The sequence below is a fragment of the Nymphalis io genome, chromosome 6, assembly GCF_905147045.1.
Source record: "Nymphalis io chromosome 6, ilAglIoxx1.1, whole genome shotgun sequence".
NCBI classification, from domain to species: domain Eukaryota; kingdom Metazoa; phylum Arthropoda; class Insecta; order Lepidoptera; family Nymphalidae; genus Nymphalis; species Nymphalis io.
The window spans coordinates 13,299,886-13,322,147 of NC_065893.1; the positions used below are offsets into that span (position 1 = coordinate 13,299,886).

The window sequence follows — 22,262 nt, forward strand, 5'->3', positions numbered from 1 at the left end:
TTTATAAGTAACGGTAAAATATGTAGATTATTTATCATATTTACTGTTTTGTTCGAAAAGTCAGGTGTTAGGTAAACAAGCAAGTCAATGAAGTATAAATAAATTAATTTAAAGATATGTCTTATTTGTATATTATATAATTGGCAATAGATTGTACGCTTTTGTACAGAAAAAAAAATAACCCTTATAAATGTTATGTCTCAAAGTAGCGCATGCTCTTTTTGCCAGCATTCTATCGCTACTAAGCATGCTCATTTTCAAAAATATACAATTTTGTTGGTTGACTCTATCCGAAAAATGCCGTTAGCTATCTTTTCTTTTTTGACATTGCATAACACGTGGCATATAATTTTAACGATATTTTCCTTGAACAGAAATATTCCGTTTCATCCCATGGGATGGCAGGTATTCGCGAAATAGCACGTAAGTTGCTTTATTCAATTGTTGTGCTCTTTTTAGGAATTATATTGTGATACAACGGTATCATATAAATAACATTTCTATGGAAGCTTATTATTAATTGAACGTATTGTTTGAAAAATATTATTAAAGTTTAAAAACATTTCTGAACTGTAGATTCAAATAATCAAATTTTTTTTTATAGAATAGGACGGCGGACGAGCAAATGGGCCAGCTGATGGTAAGTGGTCACCAACATTCATAGACATTGATATTGTAAGAAATGTTAACCATCGCTTACATCACCAATATCCTACCAACCTTGGGAACTAAGATGTTATGTCCCTTGTGCCTGTAATTAAAATAAACTTCATAAAAGAAAACTCTTATACAGTACATACAAGAGTAAATTATATATAAAGCTACCAACATTTGGAATTTAGATTTAAGAAAGAATAATACCCACTAAGTAGTTACCCCTTTTTTTCAAATCTATACTAAAATTATAAATGAGGTCGCTTTGACGTTTTTCAATCACAATTATACTTATGCATTTGCGTTAAGCGTTAACGTGAATATATTTATATATTTATTTTAGTAGTTACAGTATATATTCTAGTAGCAGTTCAAAGTAATTTATGACATATAAGGATTCATGATAGTATATTTGAACGCTAATTCAGGCATATATTACAAATAAATAACCATTAAAGTGGGAACAAAGTAGTGAGCCATAAAATGGGCACATATCTTGTTGGTCACTGCCACCCCATTCGGCTCGTTGCCAGATCCATATATGGCCACTGGTAGTTCATTTATACCGTGATATTACCGCAAACAATGGTCAAGAGATTAGATTTATATACAGATATTTATCCCGAGATGGCCCAGTGGCTGAAATATGTAAATCTTTATCGAAGATTCGACTCTAGCCAATCAACACTGAATTTTCAAGAAAAGCAACATGCATTATCGGATGAAAATCTTACATATATACAACTAACCACATTGGAGCAGCGTGATGTAATTGCTCCAAATTTTATCCTCAAACGGAGAGGAGGCCTTAGCGCAGCAGTGAGAACAAACTTTACAGAAATTTGTCAAGAGCTCAAGTAAATTAAAATTAGGTGAGATGAGGTGCTGAGATAAACTAAATATTCATATTAAAAAAATCGAAGGAAACTTAATTGGTTTAGAGCAATTTTTATAACGATGACAGAAAAAGCATATTTTTTCACTCAACCATGGCGTAGTAAAGGAGGGATATATGTCAAGTGAGCTCTCATAAGTATATTTAAATAATGTTATAGGATTATATTGAATTCAAAAAATTCCAATTAATTAATGTAAGATTTAATTTTCATTATATATACATAATATAAATAAGGTCCTCCAGACCGATTTCGGCTACGGCGGCCAATCTCAAGAGAGATTAGCCAACTGCGCAGGAGATATTATAATGCACAAGTGTGTGAACACAGGTCAACTCTCTATTCCCTTACTCTCATAATCTGATAGGACGGTAATCCGATACGGCCGGAAAGAGTTCAGGCCTAGGACCAACGGCTGTACGTGCTTTCCAAGGCACGGGAGTGTACACACTACCAACTTCCAGACTCCGGGCTACTTAATTTTTTATTAAAACCCAATAATTTTTTATTGGCCTCCGGGTCTGCGGCCGTAACATCTAGCCACTAGACCTTGCTACAGGAAGGATGTTTTAACTTTGCGTAGTCAGAAACTTGGTGTTGTAAGTTAGCCGAAGTTATTTCTATTACTTCTATTGTTTATATTACTAGTGTCATTATATAAAAATTGTATTGTAATTTCATATAAACATTTATTTACATAACGTAAATATCCATTCTTTGCTATAAATATCCCGAAGGGAGTTTTGTGGTCCGAAATTATAAATAGACCTATAAATATGATCATATAAGTTTTCGGGTTTGACAAAAGTTCTAGCGCAAATGGATTTTAAAAATATGTTATGAAACATAAATCAGCCGAGCTTTCATATTGACATAATGCATGAACTGAACATAACATGTTCTGATAGCAAAGGCAAAAAACTTATATGCTAAATAGATATATAGTGTTTTGCAGTTTATTCCACCACAGAATATCGGTGAAATTAGACAATGTAGGTTTCCTCACGATGTATTCCTTCACAGTCAAGCACGAGACGAAATTATAAACACTAATTAAGCAAATCAAAATTCAGTGGTGCTTGCCCGGATTTGAATCCATGATCATGGGCTAAGGTTCACGCGTTCTAACCACCGGGCCATCTCGGCTTGCACACTAAGTAAAGTAGTATAAGTTTGAATGGTAGATGAGTAAAAAGACCACTCGATAGTTAGTGGTCACCACATCCTGTGAATACTGGCAGTTAGGAATATCAACTATTCTGGATCACATACGATTCAAACGGAAATACAGTAATGTATGTATGGCTGTTTAGTAGTGGAATAATTGATGCGTGGGTAATAATCAGAGAGGCTTTCACAAAACTTAACACAATTAAATCGTATGCCTAATTAATACATTATAATAAATCTCTAAGGAAGGTATGTCACATGAGCGTTGAAGTTGGTTACTAATTGACTCTACTTAATATTAATAGTTGATTATATAGTATACTAGTTGTTGCCCATGGCTGCTCTCGTAATAATTCAGTACAAAAATTCAAATCTTATTTGTTTATAATATTAGTTGGTACTAATATTATAAAGAAATAAAATTTGAATTTTTGTACTGAATAAACTCAAAAACTGCTGTACTGATTTTATAATTTCTTTCACATGCAGAAAGCTACGTTATCAGCGTCTAATATAGGCTATATTCTAGTTAAAAAATTAGAGAACCATACAATAATTGCAATAATGTAACCCAAGGATTTTTTTTTTCTGTAAAAGTAATTATTTGGTATGCGCTGCAAAAACTATTGAAGATAATTAAAATAATGTATTACATGTTTGTATTATTCATCTTTACTAACAAAAAAGTTATCCGGAGATCCCGGTAAGATCCCGTGACGTCCCCCGAAAAGACGATTGGGTACCGCTGCTTTTTTAGTGAGTATGTGTATGTAAACGTAAATACGTTTTTCCAGCAAAAAAAGAGAAAGGAGTAACTGAGACAAATTTCAAGTCAATCGGGCACATAGTTTAGGAGATCTCGTGATGAGTTTCAAATCGCTTATATGTATGGTAGAGCTTTGTGCAAGATCGTCTGGGTAGGTACCACCCACTCATCAGATATTCAACCGCAAAACAGCAGTACTTGGTATTGTTGTGTTCTGGTTTGAAGGGTGAGTGAGCCACTGTAATTACAGGCACAAGGACCATAACATCAACCCAAGGTTGGTGGCGCATTGGTGATGTAAGCGATGGTTAACATTTCTTACAATGCCAATGTCTATGGGCGTTGGTGACTACTTACCATCAGGTGGCCCATAAGCTCGTCCGCCTTCCTATTCTATAAATAAATGTAATATACATACATATATAACATATATATACAGATTATCTCAATAATTATCGCAGAATATGTTAAAAGCGAGCTTCAAAAAAATTTTTGTTATAAAAACATTATATGAATTAGTTCATTTAATTGAAAATTAGATTGTTATTCATACTAAACATTGAAACTTAACAAATATGTGCATTCGACAATGTTGTTTTTAATGGGTAAGCAAACTCAAAATTCTAAAATAGATTCGTACCACTTCGATGTATGGAAATCTACAACAGCTCAATTTTTAAGGTATTTCCTACCATGCAGAACCTCTGTGGAACCAGCTTTCACCATATTATGCCAAGCCGATATGACATAGAAACCGCAAAGAAAAGAGCGTACTTACTCCTTAAAGGCTGACAATGCCTGCAAGCCTAGTGTTTCAGATGCTAATGGGCGTTGGTAGTCACTTTCCATCAGGTGAGCCATCTGTTCGTTTTGCCCCCTCTTACATAAAATAAATAAAGTTGTATTACGTATTAATATATAGAAGATAGATAAGGAAATGCCATTGAGTATTGTCTACAATAAATGTAAGTACATAAAGAGCGACACCTAAAATATTTATCTTTGATACAATATTTACAACAAATCAAAGTTTTCATCGATGCCTCTTTGCCGACGTGAAGTATCTAAAATACATGAAGCATTTTCCTTTGTATGGTCAAGCTTATACTTTGGCTTGAACTGTCAGCTTTTCAGTCTATTGTTGACTTGATAAGCGAGATGCCTTTGAATAAAGATCTTGTGTCTAGCATTGATGGTTTATTTAACCTTCAAATGGCGAGTGTAATTATATCTTACAGATTGAATGTTATTTGTGCCTGTCATACCACACCAGCGATGTTTTTATATATAAATACAAATTATTTATATATTACAAATTATTATATATTTAATTTTAGTTATTGTTATATATTAGTCAAGCACTTTAAGATTTTTAAGAAATTGTAATCTGCGCAAGAACTATACACGCATGTTTGCTTTCAAATGGATGTACATAAAATCTTTTTAGTTTTAGTACATGATTTATTAATGTATACTTTATGTAACATCCGTTAGACCTTTAGTAAGTAAATAAAAAAAAATATCAGAACCGGATATTCAAAGTATTTACCAACTTTTACAAGTTTCTCTCCCATTACGGGTATATTTTTCAGAAAGAACATGTCATTCATATAGTTTAAATGGTATTACATAGAATGGCAGGTGCCTCATTAAAACGTACGACGCCATTCAGATTCGTACAGCCTTGTATTTGTTTAGAACGTCTTCATAGGCAGTGGTTACGAGATGAAATTAAAATTGACAAGCACGTTTAGTATGAAATGATACTTTTAAATATAATTAGAAAAAAATCCTAACTAAGAAAATGTATTTAAGATAATCATCATCTAAGACCAAGTGGCTTGGAGCTCGAACTAACTAAAGGTTGAGTTCAAACCCAGGCAAGCAAAACTAAATTTTTATAAGCTTATTTTTAGCGTAAATTTTACCCTCAAAAGGGAAAGAGGTCTTAACTCAGGAGTACGATTTTTACGTTATCTTTTAGATATTTATCATATAAATTTACTACAAGCAACATACTATGGTACAGAAATAAACATTATAATATAAAATTTAAATAGTTACAGTACAGTACAGTAACAGCCTGTTAATGTCCCACTGCTGGGCTAAGGCTTCCTCTCTCTTTTGAGGAGAAGGTTTGGACCTTATTCCACCACGCTGCTCCAATGGTAGAATATACATGTGGCATAATTTCAATGAAATTAGACACATGCAGGTTTCCTCGCGATGTTTTCCTTCACCGTTAAGCACGAGATGAATTATAATCACAAATTAAGCACATGAAAATTCAGTGGTTGTTGCTTGGGTTTGGAACCACGATCGTCGGTTAAGATTCACGCGTTCCAACCATTAGGCCATCGCGGCTTTTTAAAAAATAAAAAATAGTTAAAACGTTATAAATGTAAGTATTGAGTAAATATGTAAACTTGAGTACTTGACGGTGAGAGTTTACATCATAAGAAACGGTACATATAGAAACTTTGCACTTGAATTCGACTTTGAACTTAACTCAACGTCACCATCCAAACCATCACACGCAAAGAAGTTTTCAGTAAGTAAATTAAGTAATAGTCTGTAAAACTGTCCCACTGCTGGACTAAGGCCTACTCTCCTTTTAGAAAAAAAGTTTTGTAGCTAGCTCCACCACGCTACTCTAAAGTTGGTAGATGCACATTTGGATGATTTTCATCCTACACCATATGCAGGTTTTCTCACGATATTTCCTTCATCGCAGTGACGAGTACCTTTGGTTCAGGTCTTCAACTAGTATCGTAATATAATGTACACATGTACAATGTAGTATCGTAATACATGTATGTATATAACATTTTTTTTTTAATTTATAACTGTTTCTACAAATTTTATATATATTTTCCTCTTTATATATGTTTAATTTATAACTGGATTGAATGCTAGGTATCAAGATAGAAACGCGTGTCTTTTATCTGACTTGACATAACCTCGACTTGACTTCTAACATTCTGATCAGACTGAATGAAACTGGTCTCGTATCAGTTGTGACTAGTTATTCTAGATCTTTTCTACAGCTCATGTCGGGTTCCATAACCCCATTTGTCATAGAGCCGGACACGAGCCACGAATTACAAAGTTAAGACAAAGACAATAGTTTTTTTAATTAAATGAACACAATAGTGTGCTTTCTTTTAAAACATTCTTGACTGGCCCGTTGGTGCAGTTGGCAGTGACTCTGCCCTCGCTCCGTGGTTACGGGGATTCCCGTACCGAGTCTGGATATATTATGTATAAAAGTGTGTATTATGTATTTATACATTTATTTTAAAAAAAAGTTATTATAAGTCATCTGTTAGCTATATCACTACATTGCCTCTCATACAATCCGAAAGACGGTAAATCAGTCACGATTGCTTTAGAGTTTAGACGCACAAACAACGAATTAATATAGTTTTGTAATAGAAAAAATGTTGATGTATTTTCTGTTATTTTGAAATCTGATTATTATTTTCTTACTTAGGCATTTTATTCTTCATTAAGAAAGTGATTTTACAGTTTTAGAAATTAATTAATTTAGTTTTAGTTGTTGGTAGAAATTCTGCCTTAGTAGCGGAAGCGTAAATCTGGCAGTGGGGTTTTACAGGCTGTCACTTACTTTTACTTTTATTTTACATGTCACATCCCATCGCTCATCTAGGACATCGGGTAAGCTTATCTATGAACCACTGACTTGATAAAATAAACCTAATATTATTGTATGAAGATACCCTCAGTTGATCAAGTCACGGTAAGGTTATATACCTACTCTCTAGTTCGGTATACCTGGAGACCTCAATAAAGGAGACTCAATAAAGTTTATAAGCATATTCATCAAACATATGCATTTGAAAGTATGCTTAAAATAAAAAGTTATTAAAAAATATGATGTCGTCTTTGTATACGTGACGCAGAACTCTACAAATTTACGTTGCTCTAAATATATGATATTTATTGTCTTCCTTATTTGTTCGGTGTTTACAGTACAATTTTTTTATAACTAATATTAAATATGAATTTTCGAATACGGTGCATTATACTCGTGCATGGTTAACTCAAAAATGTACTTATATCGCCCGAGTTTGTCTCTCACGGAACACTACAGGATAGAACCAGATTTTACTGGTGGTAGGGCTTTGTGCAAGCTCGTCTGGGTAGGTACCACCCACTCATCAGATATTCTACCGCAAAACAGCAATACTTGATATTGTTGTGTTCCGGTTTGAAGGGTGAGTGAGCCAGTGTAATTACAGGCACAAGGGACATAAAATCTTAGTTCCCAAGGTTGGTGGCGCATTGGATATGTAAGCGATGGTTGACATTTCTTACAATGCTAATGTCTAAGAGCGTTGGTGACCACTTACCATCAGGTGGCCCATATGCTCGTCCGCCTTCCTATTCTATATAAAAAAAAAAAAAGAACACACGTTGCGTTAAGTATTGATCGTGCTATATCTAATGTTATGTACGCGAGTCATACCTATACTCCTCATACTCTACAGTTCGGTATATATATATTTTAATATATAAGCTAGCGCTTGACTGTGATCACACCTGATGGATTGTTGATACAGTCTAAGATGGAGCGCGCTTGCCTAGAAGATGCCTATTCACTCTAGACTTGAAATTACCCATATTGTAGGTGGTGGGAAAAACGGAGGTTGGGAGGGTAATTCAGATCTTAGCGGTGCGTATCCGAAACGAATAAGCAAATCGTTTCGTACGTGTCTTAGATACGTTATTACGTACGGGTGCAGATCTGTACGATGCCTCGCAGTTCTATGGTAAAAAGGTGACGGAGGAACCAAATTTAATAGTTCCTTGGCACACTCTCCGAAATATATTCTGTAGAAAACCGTCAGACAGGCAACCTTACGACGGTGTTCCAAACGGTGGAGTTTTGCGAGCAGAGTCTGGTTGCCAATGAGCCTTCTAGCACGACGATCCACTGAATCCAAAGCTTCAAGCTAGTACTACTGCTACTAGGTACATAGCAGATATATAGATATATACTCGGTACACAACAACCGGTACTTTACTGGTGGTAGGGCTTTGTGCAAGCTCGTCTGGGTAGGTACCACCCACTCATCAGATATTCTACCACAAAACAGCAATACTTGATATTGTTGTGTTCCGGTTTGAAGGGTGAGTGAGCCAGTGTAATTACAGGCGCAAGGGACATAAAATCTTAGTTCCCAAGGTTGGTGGCGCATTGGATATGTAAGCGATAGTTGACATTTCTTACAATGCCAATGTCTAAGAGCGTTGGTGACCACTTACCATCAGGTGGCCCATATGCTCGTCCGCCTTCCTATTCTATAAAAAAAAAAAAAACCGCGAATGCGCTGAACGAACGACGTGATGATTTTATAAGCAGTAAGCATCCCATTTGTAAATATTTGAATTTAAATTAATTCTGTATTAATTTTGGTAGTTATTTTATTAAATCTACTAATAAAAAAACACAACATGTATTTTTATTGAAAAGTTTCTAATTAATTTAGAGTGCATTTCATATTTTTTAAATAAAAAAATATATTATTTACAAAACTAGAAAGAAGCTCAAGTAGGTAAATTAAATTAAAATACAGTTAGCGGGCAGTCCTGACGCTTGCTTATGTACCGCACGACTGGTACTTATTTTAAGGGCCGAGTCACAATACTGTATATATAACTTTATCGTTGTCAAGTCGTTTAGTAGTTACGTTTACCTCAATGATAATAAACAAAAAAACAAACGCAGATGGCTTTGTCCTGCCAATATATATGCATACTAACTGTCATTATACAGTAGATACAGTATATATACGCTTTGACTCCACATTCATCATTCGCTCTGCGAAACTTTGGAATGCTTTGCCTGAGTCCGTATTTCCCGATAGGTACAATGTTGGTGTCTTCAAATCCAGAGTAAACAGGTTTCTTATAAGCAAGCGTGCTACATCTTAGACCGTGTCGATGCTAAACATCATGCAAGTCAACGATCAAACGCTGGCCTATTAATAGTAAAAAAAAAGCAGTATATAAATTGATTTAATACAATGCCATCTAGTGGCGAGTTACAACAAAGTAAAGCATGAAAACCTTCACCATGTAAAGATAAATATGAGCCTATTTTATTGATGATCGCTCAAACGGTATCAAAGTGTATTAATCTCAAACATATATACAACTATCAACATTGTATATACAATAAATAACAGCCTATAAAGGGGTCATTCAAGTATTACGTAAGCAGGCTTAGAGGGTTTCCCCCCCCCCCTTATTCATATTTTTCTTACTTTTGCTGACAAAAGAAAGGGAGAGGGTATGGATATAATAGATCTTATCGTACTTTGTTATTATAATTAATATTATAAATGCGAATGTTTGCTTGGTGGTCTCTTTCACCCCACAATGAAAAAATCGAAGCTTTTTTGTACAGATGTAGTTTGTAAGCCGGTGATTTACGACTTTGTACATCGGTAAAAAAGCACGGATTCGAAGCTTTAGTAAAAACTGGTCATAATGATACTTTTTAAATTAATAAATCTCTTTATGACATCTAGTCTATTTCTCTTTCTTATCTATTCTATAATTTGGTACAGTATTTTTATAACTGCATGTTTTTATAACCAGGCAGCATTATAATCTAAATTTGAGTGTGGTGATAACTTAAAACGTAATATATATATACTATGAGAAGTATGAATTATATTTGAATGGTCATCCTTAGTCTAATATACATACATATTAAAAAAAAAACAAAACATTTATTATTTATATCGTTTATTTATAATAGTAATAATACTTTTAGTGAACAACAAGCAATTGCATTGACAATTTAACATACTGAATCTTAATTTAAAAAAAAAAAAACATTCCACCGTAAAAAATACTTAAAATCTTACATAAATAATATCACAATTAACTACATTTTTTAATAATTATAATTACTTAATCGCCAAGAACATAATAATTCATTTGTTAAGTACTTAACGTTCGAATAATAAAAAAATGTTTTAGTTTAATAATAAAAATGTTTTTTTAAATGTTGCATAGTTTGCGCAACCAAACTATAAATAATTACTAGTTTGGCAAATGATGTAGTTTGTTGTAAAGGAAGCTTGTCAATTATTATTGTAGAAGCTTGGCGTTAACAGTTTAATATCAGCGATATGCATTTTTAGCTTGACCGTGCGAACCAGTTTGCGCAATGAAATTGCTGCGTGTAAATTTCCATCATTTCAGTAATCCTATCAGTGCGATATTTTCAGATTTAAAAAAAAGCTTAGCAAAAATCAAAGAATGGTCGGTTCAACGTGGCCAAATGTTCTTATCCTGCTAATTCCACCATCAGGCGCCATTGTAACTCTGATATGCGAGATAGCATCCGAATTACACGAGAACCAATGTTCCTTGTTCGCTGAAAGCTGGAAGAAAAAATCGGACTATTATGAATTAATCGGAATAATGTGTAATGGATTGGTATTTTTATAAAGGCCATTTTTTTTGGAACGAAGTTTTTTTACGCGGCGGAGTGAAATGGCAGAAATTGTCGCATAATAAAATAGCGTTATGTCTACACTAACCATTTCTATCTTTCCCTTTATTATCACTAGACAATATTGTCATCAAAAGAAGATCAGTTACACTATAAACTATACCTAGCGGTCTTATCTCTTACAAGGATCGCTTCCAGGCAATCTTTATTTAAATATTAAGGATTGGACAAAATTCGGTAAATCATTGAAGGTTAAATTAAATTATTTTTATAAACTATTTTGTTACGAATACTATTCCTTACCTTGCTTGGTTTTAAAATATTGTACCAGTTGGTCGATTTCGTTTGTGACCATTCTTTATCTATTAACGCCCCTTCCACTTTTATGGAATCAGGGAAGTTGCCTTTGAAATGTGCTGTATCGACACAAATATTTTTTATTCTTCCACAGAAACCTAATTTGAAAACAGCCCATTCTTCCCCTGCAAACAAAATTTTAGCAATTACGAATCGAAATTTCAAAGCTAAACTAAATAATTATCTAACGGATAATTTTTAATTCAAACTGATAAAAATAATTTTAGCTTGTTAAATGATCAGATATCATCATATCATAGTTTTAGTATAATTTTAATGCTATCAAAGTTCTTAATACTGTTTTCAAGGCATACCTGTTACTATCAATGTGCCGTCATCCGTGGCTTCAAGAACCTCCGGTCTGTCTAGACGCCTGGCTGTCTCCCAGCCATCAGCCATCGTGTCTCCTTTACTGGGTTTTATAATATTTCTAGGATGACCATAGTGTGCATTGGAATAACCTATGAAATAAACGTAATAAACATTTTTAATTACTGGCATTACACAAGTATATCTTTAAATTACATGATATTGTTGTATTTGAATCATTGTATGTTTTGTGGCCCGAGATAGCCCAGTGATAAAAACGCTTGAATCTTAACCGATGATCGTGGGTTCAAACCCGGGCTAGCACCACTTAATTTTCACGTACTTAATTTGTGATTATCACTCATCTCGTGCTTGACGGTGAAGCGAAACATCGTGAGGAAACCTGCATGTGTCTAATTTTACTGAAATTCTGCCACATGTGTATTCCACCAACCCGCATTGGAGCAGCGTGGTGGAATAAGCTCGAAACCTTCTCAAAAAAGGGAGAGGAGGCCTTAGCCCAGCAATGGGACATTCACAGGCTGTTGTACTGTACTGTATGCTTTGTTTAATAGAAATATACAATTTAGTATAAGCACAAGAAAATTTAATAACATCCAAATTCATTAGACAAGATCTCGTTATTTAAGTTCGTTAACTTGTTCAAGGCTCGCTTCAGGAACAATTCACATTTAAGATGCATAAATGCTATCGTGACAAAGAGGCGTCTTAAAGGGTGCAGCTTGCGAAATTGCAGCAATTCGTTTGGATCGCCCTGGGATAGAATTTGTGGACGCGATACTATTAGTTACCGCATATCTAAATCACAGGAATTTCTTCACGTAAATACAATCTTAAAATTTTGAACTTTTGTTTTTTCTTGAAATTTTATTTGAAATCTTGTTAATAAATATTTGTTTTGTATTTTAAATGTTACATATAACAAAATGTTACCTTTATGTAAATGTACGTACATATATTATGTTATAAAATAGTTCATTTGAAACGAAAATGAAATGACGCTTATAAAATTTTAAATTATATAAATATTAATTTTTGTTTTATAAATCACGTTTGTACTTATTAATTTATATAAATAATATTATTCACAATTAATTTTACCTAAGCAAGTAGTTCCGGATAGCATTGAAGCCAGATCGACCAGTTGATTACTAGGGGGCGCTTCTGGCTTCGCTTCACCGTAAACCCTCAGTCTAGCGATACCCCCATCAGGGTATATATTCACTCTTATATATGTCCATGCTTCATCACACAGTACCTAAATATAAATAATTTAAATATGAAAATATTAGTTTCGTTGCTAAGTTGAAATGATCAATTAGGAATATTGTTAACAAAGGCCATTGATTGTACTAGTATACTTCGCAATGTTAAATTTTATATAGCCAATATATTATGTACAAAAAAAAGTCAGGAATATATTTTTTATCTGCAAACACATTATATATGTAAATCCGAAAAGGATTAATATAGGAAATTCAGCTTTACTACGTATTATTGCCTTTGAATTTATCGTTATTTCTATATTGAAATATTATTCTAGAATTTTCTGGAATTTGCCATATCCAATTTAATTCGTTTCATAATCTATGTTTAATCCAAACTTCGGTTAACAGCACAGAGAAAACTCTAAACCGTTATTATTTTTTAAGAATATTACAATTTTACTAAATTCGAAATAATTTTTAGTTTTGTAGTAAAATTGACGTATTTACTAATTGCAATAATCAAATATTAAACCATAAAAATTTCCGAGGCTATCGAAGATTACGTAGATAGGAAAAAATTACCTTTTGATAGTTCATTCTGGACTCTTCATAGCCGGGTCGTAGAGCCGTTATGGGTACGATTTCCTCCCATTTATCAGACTTAAGCTGTTCCACCCGTTTCAAGTCACATTCACTGCACGCTGCCCCCATTTGCGTGTCCCTTCCCGGCAATAATGCTTCTTCTGTAATTACGGTAAATAATTAGCGGTGTGTGCCGACGTTTAGTGCTTCAGACTGTGTTAAGATAAATTCGAAGTAATTGGCCGTATGTTCGTCGAAACGGATTTCAGGAGTTGTTGGAAATGTTTTTTGACACGATTGCTATTATATTAAAATGACATTTTAATTTGACAAGAATATATAAATGCGAAAATAACTGTGCGAACCCCAAGAACGGACACAAGCTATTTTTTTACCTACTACCCGCCCATCATATACTAAAACATGGGTGAAGCCGCGAGTGAATACTAGTATTAGTGAATGCTAGTGTATGTATTATAATTACTTCAATATTTTTGTTGTTATTTATAGATATTAAGTTGTAATACAATTTCTTTAGTTGAACTTTATACCCGGCTTGCTGTACCATTACAAAATTAGAAGAATTAGAATATTAATTGGATTATTTCATGTTAAAAAACGAATCGTTTTTTGAATAATAATCGGGCATTAGTATATTATAATGATAAGAATAATTTAATATGCAGCGTGAATTATACTTCCAAGTTGCTTTATTCATAGAAATTCGCGTGCAATTCCGATAAACATTTCCGATGACAGCTACCGATAACATTATAGTAAGTACAGGTTTTAAATATAATATCAAGTTAATCCCATAATCTCGGTATTAAAATAATATATATCGTTTAAAATAAACCTTATAATGTATTCCTGTTTTAAAAATTTATTTTTAAAAAACTTTTTTTGATATCACTTAAAATATGGTATACGTTGTTGTTTCCTTAAGAGTCTTTGCCCATAAGTGGGATCATTGTTTTTTGATGATAATAGTTAATTAATTAATCAGTAACAGTTTGTATTGTTTTTTTTACCAATAAAATTATCATAATAATATTACAAGATTCGCATACTGTTTAATGAAAGGATGAAAGCTTATGTAAAATGTCAGCTAAACTCTTTAAATATTATATATATATAGTAAATTTATGAACTTAACAAAATTCTTCTAACACAGTGTCATTATAGTAGCAGACGTAGTTATTATTATTATGAAGATTTACTTATCGCTAGGTATAATGTGAACCACTCAAGGATTGTTTGTCAGTTCACACCTCAACCTGGGAGGTAGGTCATATAATTCGAATACATAAAATATCAAGTAAATCAAATGTCACGTCAAATGAATTATATTTCACTTGATGAAGTGGCAGTTTTTTCACAGTAAACGATTAAGCAAAGCAAGATATGGTTTTATATTTACCTTCGGGCGTCAAACACGCAGCTTGTATGGAATATTTCGGTGCGTAATTTCCGGTGAAATAAGCTGTGTCGACCAGTAGACCTATGAAAGAAATAAAAAAATAATCTTTAGGAAATACCTCAATTCTGGACTAAATACCTTTCTATTGTTAACATGTCAGTGTAATCATTACATGAAATAGACGTATCGTGTTAGAGATCTCGAACCAAATTTTAATATAAAACCCAATTTTCTTGACATCGATATCATTAAAGATCATCAATAGCTAATCATTTTACTGATAGTAGAGCTTTGTACAAACTCGCCTGGGTAGGTACCACCCACTCATCAGATATTGTACCGCAAAACAGAAGAACTTGGTATTGTTGTGTTCCGGTTTGAAGGGTGAGTGAACCAGTGTAATTACAGGCACAAGGGGCATAACATCTTAGTTCCTAAGCTTGGTGGCGCAATGGTGATGTAAGCAATGGTTAACATTTCTTACAATGCCAAAGTCTATGGGCGTTGGTGACCACTTATCGTCAGGTGGCCCTTATGCTCGTACGCCTTCTTATTCTATAAAAAAAAAACAATCAAAACAAAAATCTGTTGACAACAAAGATAAAAGGTACTAATGCTCTTTACCTATTTATTTATACATAATATATGCAGATTTTAATAAGCGTGCGTAAAACCAAGCACCGTTGCTTGAGCTACTATGTGCTCATACCATAATTTTATTGTATCAACTGAATCCAATATTCGTTATTTAATTCTCGCATATTAAAGGTATTATAATTTTTAATTAAAATGAATACTATTCAAATAAGTATGATCACCTCAGATGGATGTGATTAATCAATTTTCATTTATTGATATCATATTTCAATAACATAATATTAATACCTCAATCGTATATATAGTATATAATATGCAATCTGTATTTTTAAAATCGTTTGTCCTTATTTATTATCATCGTACAGCCAAAAAAAATCATCGAGATGATCGTGGGTTCAAATCCGCACGTACCACTGAATTTTCATGTGTTTAATTTGTGCTTATAATTCATCTCGTGCTTGGCGGTGAAGGAAAACATTGTGAGGAAACCAATCCAAACCTTCTCCTCAAAAAAAGAGAAGAGGTCTTAGGCCAGCAGTGGGACATTCACGGTCTTATACTTACTTACTTTCTACAGCCCAAACTATTGTTAAACTTATTAGTAAGCTTTTATGTAATGTAATATGTCAATATCGTTTGGTCTCTTTCTATCATCAGTAATTTGACATTTTAAAAAAGAAAACAAAAAATTATATATAATGTTTATTAGTGATTATTTATAACTTATCATTTTCTATTAAACTGTTCTGGAACGCAATTTTCTTTTAAAATTACATTACCATAATAAACATTTATTTTATCAATATAATTTATTTCGCTCCATTTGGGACTGCATAAAAAGTAAAATACAATTCAACTAATTTTATCAATGAAAATTTTGCATTTGACGTATTCAATACTAAAATAGAATTGTACATGTCTTAATACGATTTAAGCTGCAGTGGCCATTCTCAAGGTTATGATAAAAAATGTTTTTGTGATTGTCGTATTATTTAGATGTAACTCTCTAAAAAACAAAGTTTCTAAATGTTATCAGTGATATTTACAAAGTGAGTCCGTGTTTACAAGAATAAAGCCAAGAAAGAAACGGCGTGATTTATCAGCGTCACGATGTTTGGGGGAGAACCTTCGCTTCATAGTCAGCCTTAGTTTAAATTTGAAAGATTATTTAGCCCGATATCAAAACATTGTTTTATTCATTAGAATTTTAATATCGCTTTATATGTCCGTTGAACGGGAAGTTCTCATTGATAATAATTTTGGAAATCGTAAAAAAAAAACGGTCCTTGCTCTTTTTAATATTTAAATTTTAACTGATTTTTACCATTTTTCTGATATATCTTATAATTCAAACAGGACAGCCTAAATAACGATAGAAAGTCGACAGATTTTATAAAACGATTTTCGTTAATTTTTATTATTTTCATTAGATCCATTTATTATGAATTATCTTACCTCGAATTACACACTTCGTTGCAAGTTTCAGAATGCACCAATCATGGCCCGGTATTCTTTTACGCCTTGTCTCCCAACCATCCATCCACTTTCCAAATTCAGTGTACTTGTCAGCTATGAAAACTGGTTCAGTGTCATGGAGCATGTTCTCGCACGGGGCGAAGAAATCGTCAGTCGCGAAGATCACCGAACCACCGGCCTGTAAAATAAATAATTATTAATAATTTTACCACATACACATATCGAGTAGATTGTAAGGTTTTGCGTTTACAAACGTACTCCAAGACGAATATATCAATAACACATTTTATGTCACACTTAGACATTAAATAAATAAAACAAAATAATATGATGTTTTAAAAGGTGATTTATCGCTATGAATGCCCTGAAAGAGGCCTTAAAATAAAGCAAAATGTTAATGTTTGAAAAGGCTATTTCTCAGAATTTGCCCTAAGTTTGCCTCAAAGGGACCACTTCTTTTTTTTCCAGGCAACCGTAGAACAGAGGAAAAGCTTGAGTGTTACTATAGGTGTACAAGTTTAACAAAATATTTTATTTAAACTGATTTCTATATATTAATCACGTTACTAATAACAAGGTAAATTATGTTTTGGTAGGCGAACCAGAAATTGAGCCATCTGATGGTAAATGGTCACCAACATTGATACCCATTGGAAATATACGAAATATTAAAAATTCCTTGACAATGCATCCCATCGACAATGCGCCACCAATCTTGGGCGCTAAGATGCTATGTCCCTTGTGCCTGTAGTTACAGTGCCTCTCATCCTTCTGACCGGACCGCAACAATGCTAAGCATTGCTGTTTTTAATATCTGATGATTGGGTGATACGTATTCAGACGGACTTGCACACCAGCTACCACCTAGTAAATTTATTTACGAGCTACAAATATAATTGGTGCGGAATTTTCCACATTATAATCAGTTGTTGTGTTTTTGTTTCAGAATCAACTAGAACAATAAATTTACGCTGATCACGTCAACAATCAATAATCTAATTTTAAATCGGACGAAACTCTGAAGTGCAGCTATTGACATAATAATATTATATACCCTTTTTAAAAACGCGCTGCATCTTCAGGTATAAGTTCTATATAAACTGGCTTATTAGTGTTTTATATAGAAAATTTCGAATGCATAAAATAATTGTTTAAGTAAATAAAAATAAAAAATATATTAAACAATGTATACATTTATATATAATATGTATTAATGTATAATATATGGAAGTCTAAAATGTGGACGTAAAATTCCGCGGGCATGCGGGAATGTATATTACAATACCAATTTCTATTATATTCAATAAATTCACTCTTATTTTAGCTTTATTTACGAGTAAAATAATATTTATGTACATTAGAAATGCTAAACAATTTTTTTAAAAACGTAATTATTAATTTTTAATTGTTTTAAAATAACTTAATAAAAAAGTTTTATATACACAAAAAAAAAAACTTACGGTTAAACTTGCAAATTCACTGAGTTCAGCGAAAGCGGGCACATTGTTCTCGATCATGTTTACGTTATAAACGATATTTGAATCGATTAATTCGGAACGAGCCGCCTATATGTCACTGAACGTTCGCTCCGCGAGACAATCTATTATATAGGTGTTATTGGAATCGATAGTCCCAAGTGCACGCATTAACGCCTTATCTATAGAAACATTAAGATCAATTGAGCATAGAGGTACTTGGGACAGTTAGTTTGAAAATGCTTTAAATATCCTATTAAGATTATTACTTTATTATATTAATTGGTTGTTAAATATCGATTTATATTTGATAATAGATGTCGCTTATTTCTTTCAAATTATATTGTTATAAGTTAGTTTCTTCCTTGTAAATCTTAACCAAAGAAGTCGGTTCACAAAGCTCCCAATCCTTCGCCTTCCGCATCGGGTCCCGCCATCTTCTTTAGGCTTTCGGTCAAGCTGGCTGGTCCTACACTACGTATACCATTTATTCCAAAAGCCATTGATCCTTCAACATATCGTGACCAGACTACTTTAGTCTGCTTTTAATCAAAATATATCTGAATAATTTATTAATAATTGAATAATTTGCAATTATTTGAATGTGTAAATATTACAAGTGGATAAAATTGTTAGTATATTTGTATTTCCTTTGTAAATTAATTAAGCATAGTTATAAAGTATGTTACATATTATGATATAATAAATGAAGCTATTTTAATTGAAATATGTATGTACATCGAAGTTGAATAATCATTACGATTGATATGACACTCAATTAAAATTGGAAATATTATTTTATTTATAATAATTTACGCATTAATATTGAAAATGTATTTCAGCTAAATGATTATAGAAAATAATTATAAACGTTCAAATATTTTTGGTTTGGTATTTCAAACTTTAATAAGAGGGCTTTTAATATTTAATATTTATTACAAAATTTGCTTTAAACGTTTCTATGTATTTGGAAATTAATATAACATTGATATTTTACTGTAAATTTTTTGATTATATTGTTAATTGAACAACTTTGAAGAGAGGCTCATTTCAAGACAAATCATCTGTTTCGATATATATTTTTTTATATTATAGGCGGGCGAGCATATGGGCCAACTGATAGTAAGTGGTCACTAACCCCCATAGATATTGGCATTGTAAGAAATGTTAACCATCGCTTACATCACCAATGCGCCACCAACCTTGGGAACTAAGATGTTACGTTCCTTGTGCCTGTAATTACACTGGCTCACTCACCCTTCAAAATATACATTGATAACTGGAGGTGATTAAATTCGGTTAAAAAACTAATTGCCATTTCATTCTTAGACTTCATTTCTTCTTCTCTATTACTCATTTCTTCAACTCAAAAGACGAATCCAACGAATATGAATTTGTGGGGCTGGGTTTTGAAACATTAGGTCCACGTTTGTCTGATACTAAAAAAAATCATAAGAGATCTTTCTAAGAAACTGGTCCACACTTCTGGTAACCCTAGATCTGGCGCTTACTTAGCCTAAAGGCTGAGTCTAGCGATGCAGAAAGGCAACAGTGCCAACGTCTTGGGTACAAAGCCACAGGACAATATTTAAGACGGCGTGTTTTTTCTATAAATTTGTAATGTGTATTTTGTTCTTTTATTTTAATTTTACTTATTATAAAAATGACTGTACATAGTTTTAAGAGCAATTTACTCAAAAGAGATTATCTTGAGTTCAATTTAAAAATTAATATACCATTTGACTCAAATGTATTCTTACCGATTGTACTGTTGCTATTTGTGACTTATGCAAAAATAATTATAGAATAAGTACACAAATAACATTATGATAAAAACACTCCGCGAAAAACTTGCTTTAGTGTTTCTTTCACGTGCTATTTATTTTTATATCAAATGAATATAATAAAAACAAACCTTGAATCATTCGTGAAAAAAATAACGATAACTAGAAAAACGGTTAATCGAAAGGATATTAAAAATTCTTGAAATAGGTTCGATATAAATGAATTGTTTTTATAAATAGAAACTAGACAGTGAAAATTTTGTTTGTATTTATATTGGGCTTTGTGCAAAACACCTTTCCGGTTTTAATAACCAAACCGCATCTATTTTTGTAATATTTAACAACACGTAAAATTATTAAATAAAGAAAACTTAAGTGAAACGGTTAACAAATTTGAATCTACATGTAACGTTTCTGTGCTTTCACGTGACACGTGTTATAACACACACGTATTATATATATATATATATATATATATTATTGTTTCAACTATTTAATCTATTTAATGTTATTTACTATATCGTATATGGTGAAAATATTGTGATTGCAAGCTTAGTGGAAGTTTTTCCGTTTTAGCTCAACGGAGAAACTATTCTTCTAAACGAACAAACGAAATGGTCGATTATCACGTTATAATAGGACGGTAACAGCCTGTGAATGTCCTCACTGCTGAGCAAACGCCTATTATCCTTCTTTGAGGAGAAGGTTTGGAGCTTATTCCACCACGCTGCTCCGATGTGGGTTGGTGGAATACACGTATGGCAAATTTTCAGTGAAATTAGACAGATGCAGGTTTTCTCACGAAGTTTTCCTTTACCGTCAAGCATGAGATGTATTATAAACACGTTTCAATTCATTGGTGCTTGCCTGGCTTGATCATTCACTACGATCATCGGTTACGATTCCCTTGTCTAACCACTCGGCCATCTCGGCTTTTTTTTTATAATAGACGAAAAATTAACTGGGTTTTTTTAATTTGTTCCATTTTCATGTCTATTATAACCGTTGTGAAACTATGACCCATTTTGATAAATGATTGAGAATGTTTGTTCCACGTGTACGAAGTGAAGTTATTGGAAGTAAAACAAAGTAGCTGTGTACTCTATATACACTTGATACGACAATTTGAGGTTATGAGTCAATATAATTTTATATGTTATATAAGTTTCAGACGTGTTTGTGTTGATGAGGTAATATTATGAATTTTATTTTGTAGCTAGAAAGACACGTATATAGTCATTAACAAATATTTAACAATTGACTTACTTAAATCAGAAAGTGTGAACCTGCTATTATAGTGCGAACACGCTGATAATCTATACGACAATTTTATAAAACTGTCTATAAAAGAGATCAATCTAAGTTTGGTAACTTATAAACAAATCATAAATAATATGTTTTTGTTCAACCTTTTCTATAGATTTAAATTTCGAACCCAGACCGAATTATCGTGCAGATACGACGTTTAGAGTCCGGTATGTCTACATGTTTAATGTTTGTAAACTTCGTTATCAAAACGGAGTGGATATTACTGGTTTTATATGCTCTTGTTAACCCTTCACCCAAATATCATTGTCAGTCTATACATGAATGATATCAATAAATTATGCACAGAGTATATCGCATTGGCCCCATTTACTAGTTATATAAATTCATGACACCAGAAAGCCATGAAACGTTTAACTGGGCGTTAGCTTAGTTTACCTACAATATCAAAAAAGTAACTCTGAAAATGTTTTCAAAATATGTTTTTAGGGCTTGGTAGACGCATTTATGATAAAAATCCGTATCTATAATTAAGTCACTAAACTAAGCAGGCTTCAATTAGTTATTAAAAATAATCTTATTAGTAAAGCCTATAACTCTGTTTCTGAATATATATCCCACAACAATGCACGGTTTGAAGGATTGTAGCATCTCGTGGAACTCTTTAATTATATTTTATTTATACTCTTATTTAAAAAAAAGAAAATGTGGATTATTCCGAACAAAACTAGCAAGAAACTCCTATTGAATTTATTGTCGGTTCTTCTAAAATCCACATTCAGATTAGAT

At 32.6% G+C, this 22,262-nt stretch overlaps 2 protein-coding genes across 2 annotated transcripts in view; one reads left to right on the plus strand and one right to left on the minus strand.

Moving 5' to 3' along the window:
- Positions 1-22,262, plus strand: part of LOC126768923 (set1/Ash2 histone methyltransferase complex subunit ASH2) — a 437,703-nt gene that overhangs the window by 167,812 nt on the left and 247,629 nt on the right. The gene's annotated exons all lie outside the window — the stretch shown is intronic.
- Positions 10,354-18,538, minus strand: LOC126768982 (allantoicase-like). Its single transcript, XM_050487500.1, has 8 exons — positions 18,409-18,538; positions 16,928-17,126; positions 14,876-14,956; positions 13,456-13,616; positions 12,767-12,923; positions 11,650-11,796; positions 11,282-11,460; positions 10,354-10,907 (listed from the first exon to the last, which is right to left on the minus strand). The coding sequence occupies exons 1-8, from the start codon at positions 18,463-18,465 to the stop codon at positions 10,776-10,778; spliced, it is 1,113 nt and encodes a 370-aa protein (XP_050343457.1). The 5' UTR covers positions 18,466-18,538; the 3' UTR covers positions 10,354-10,775.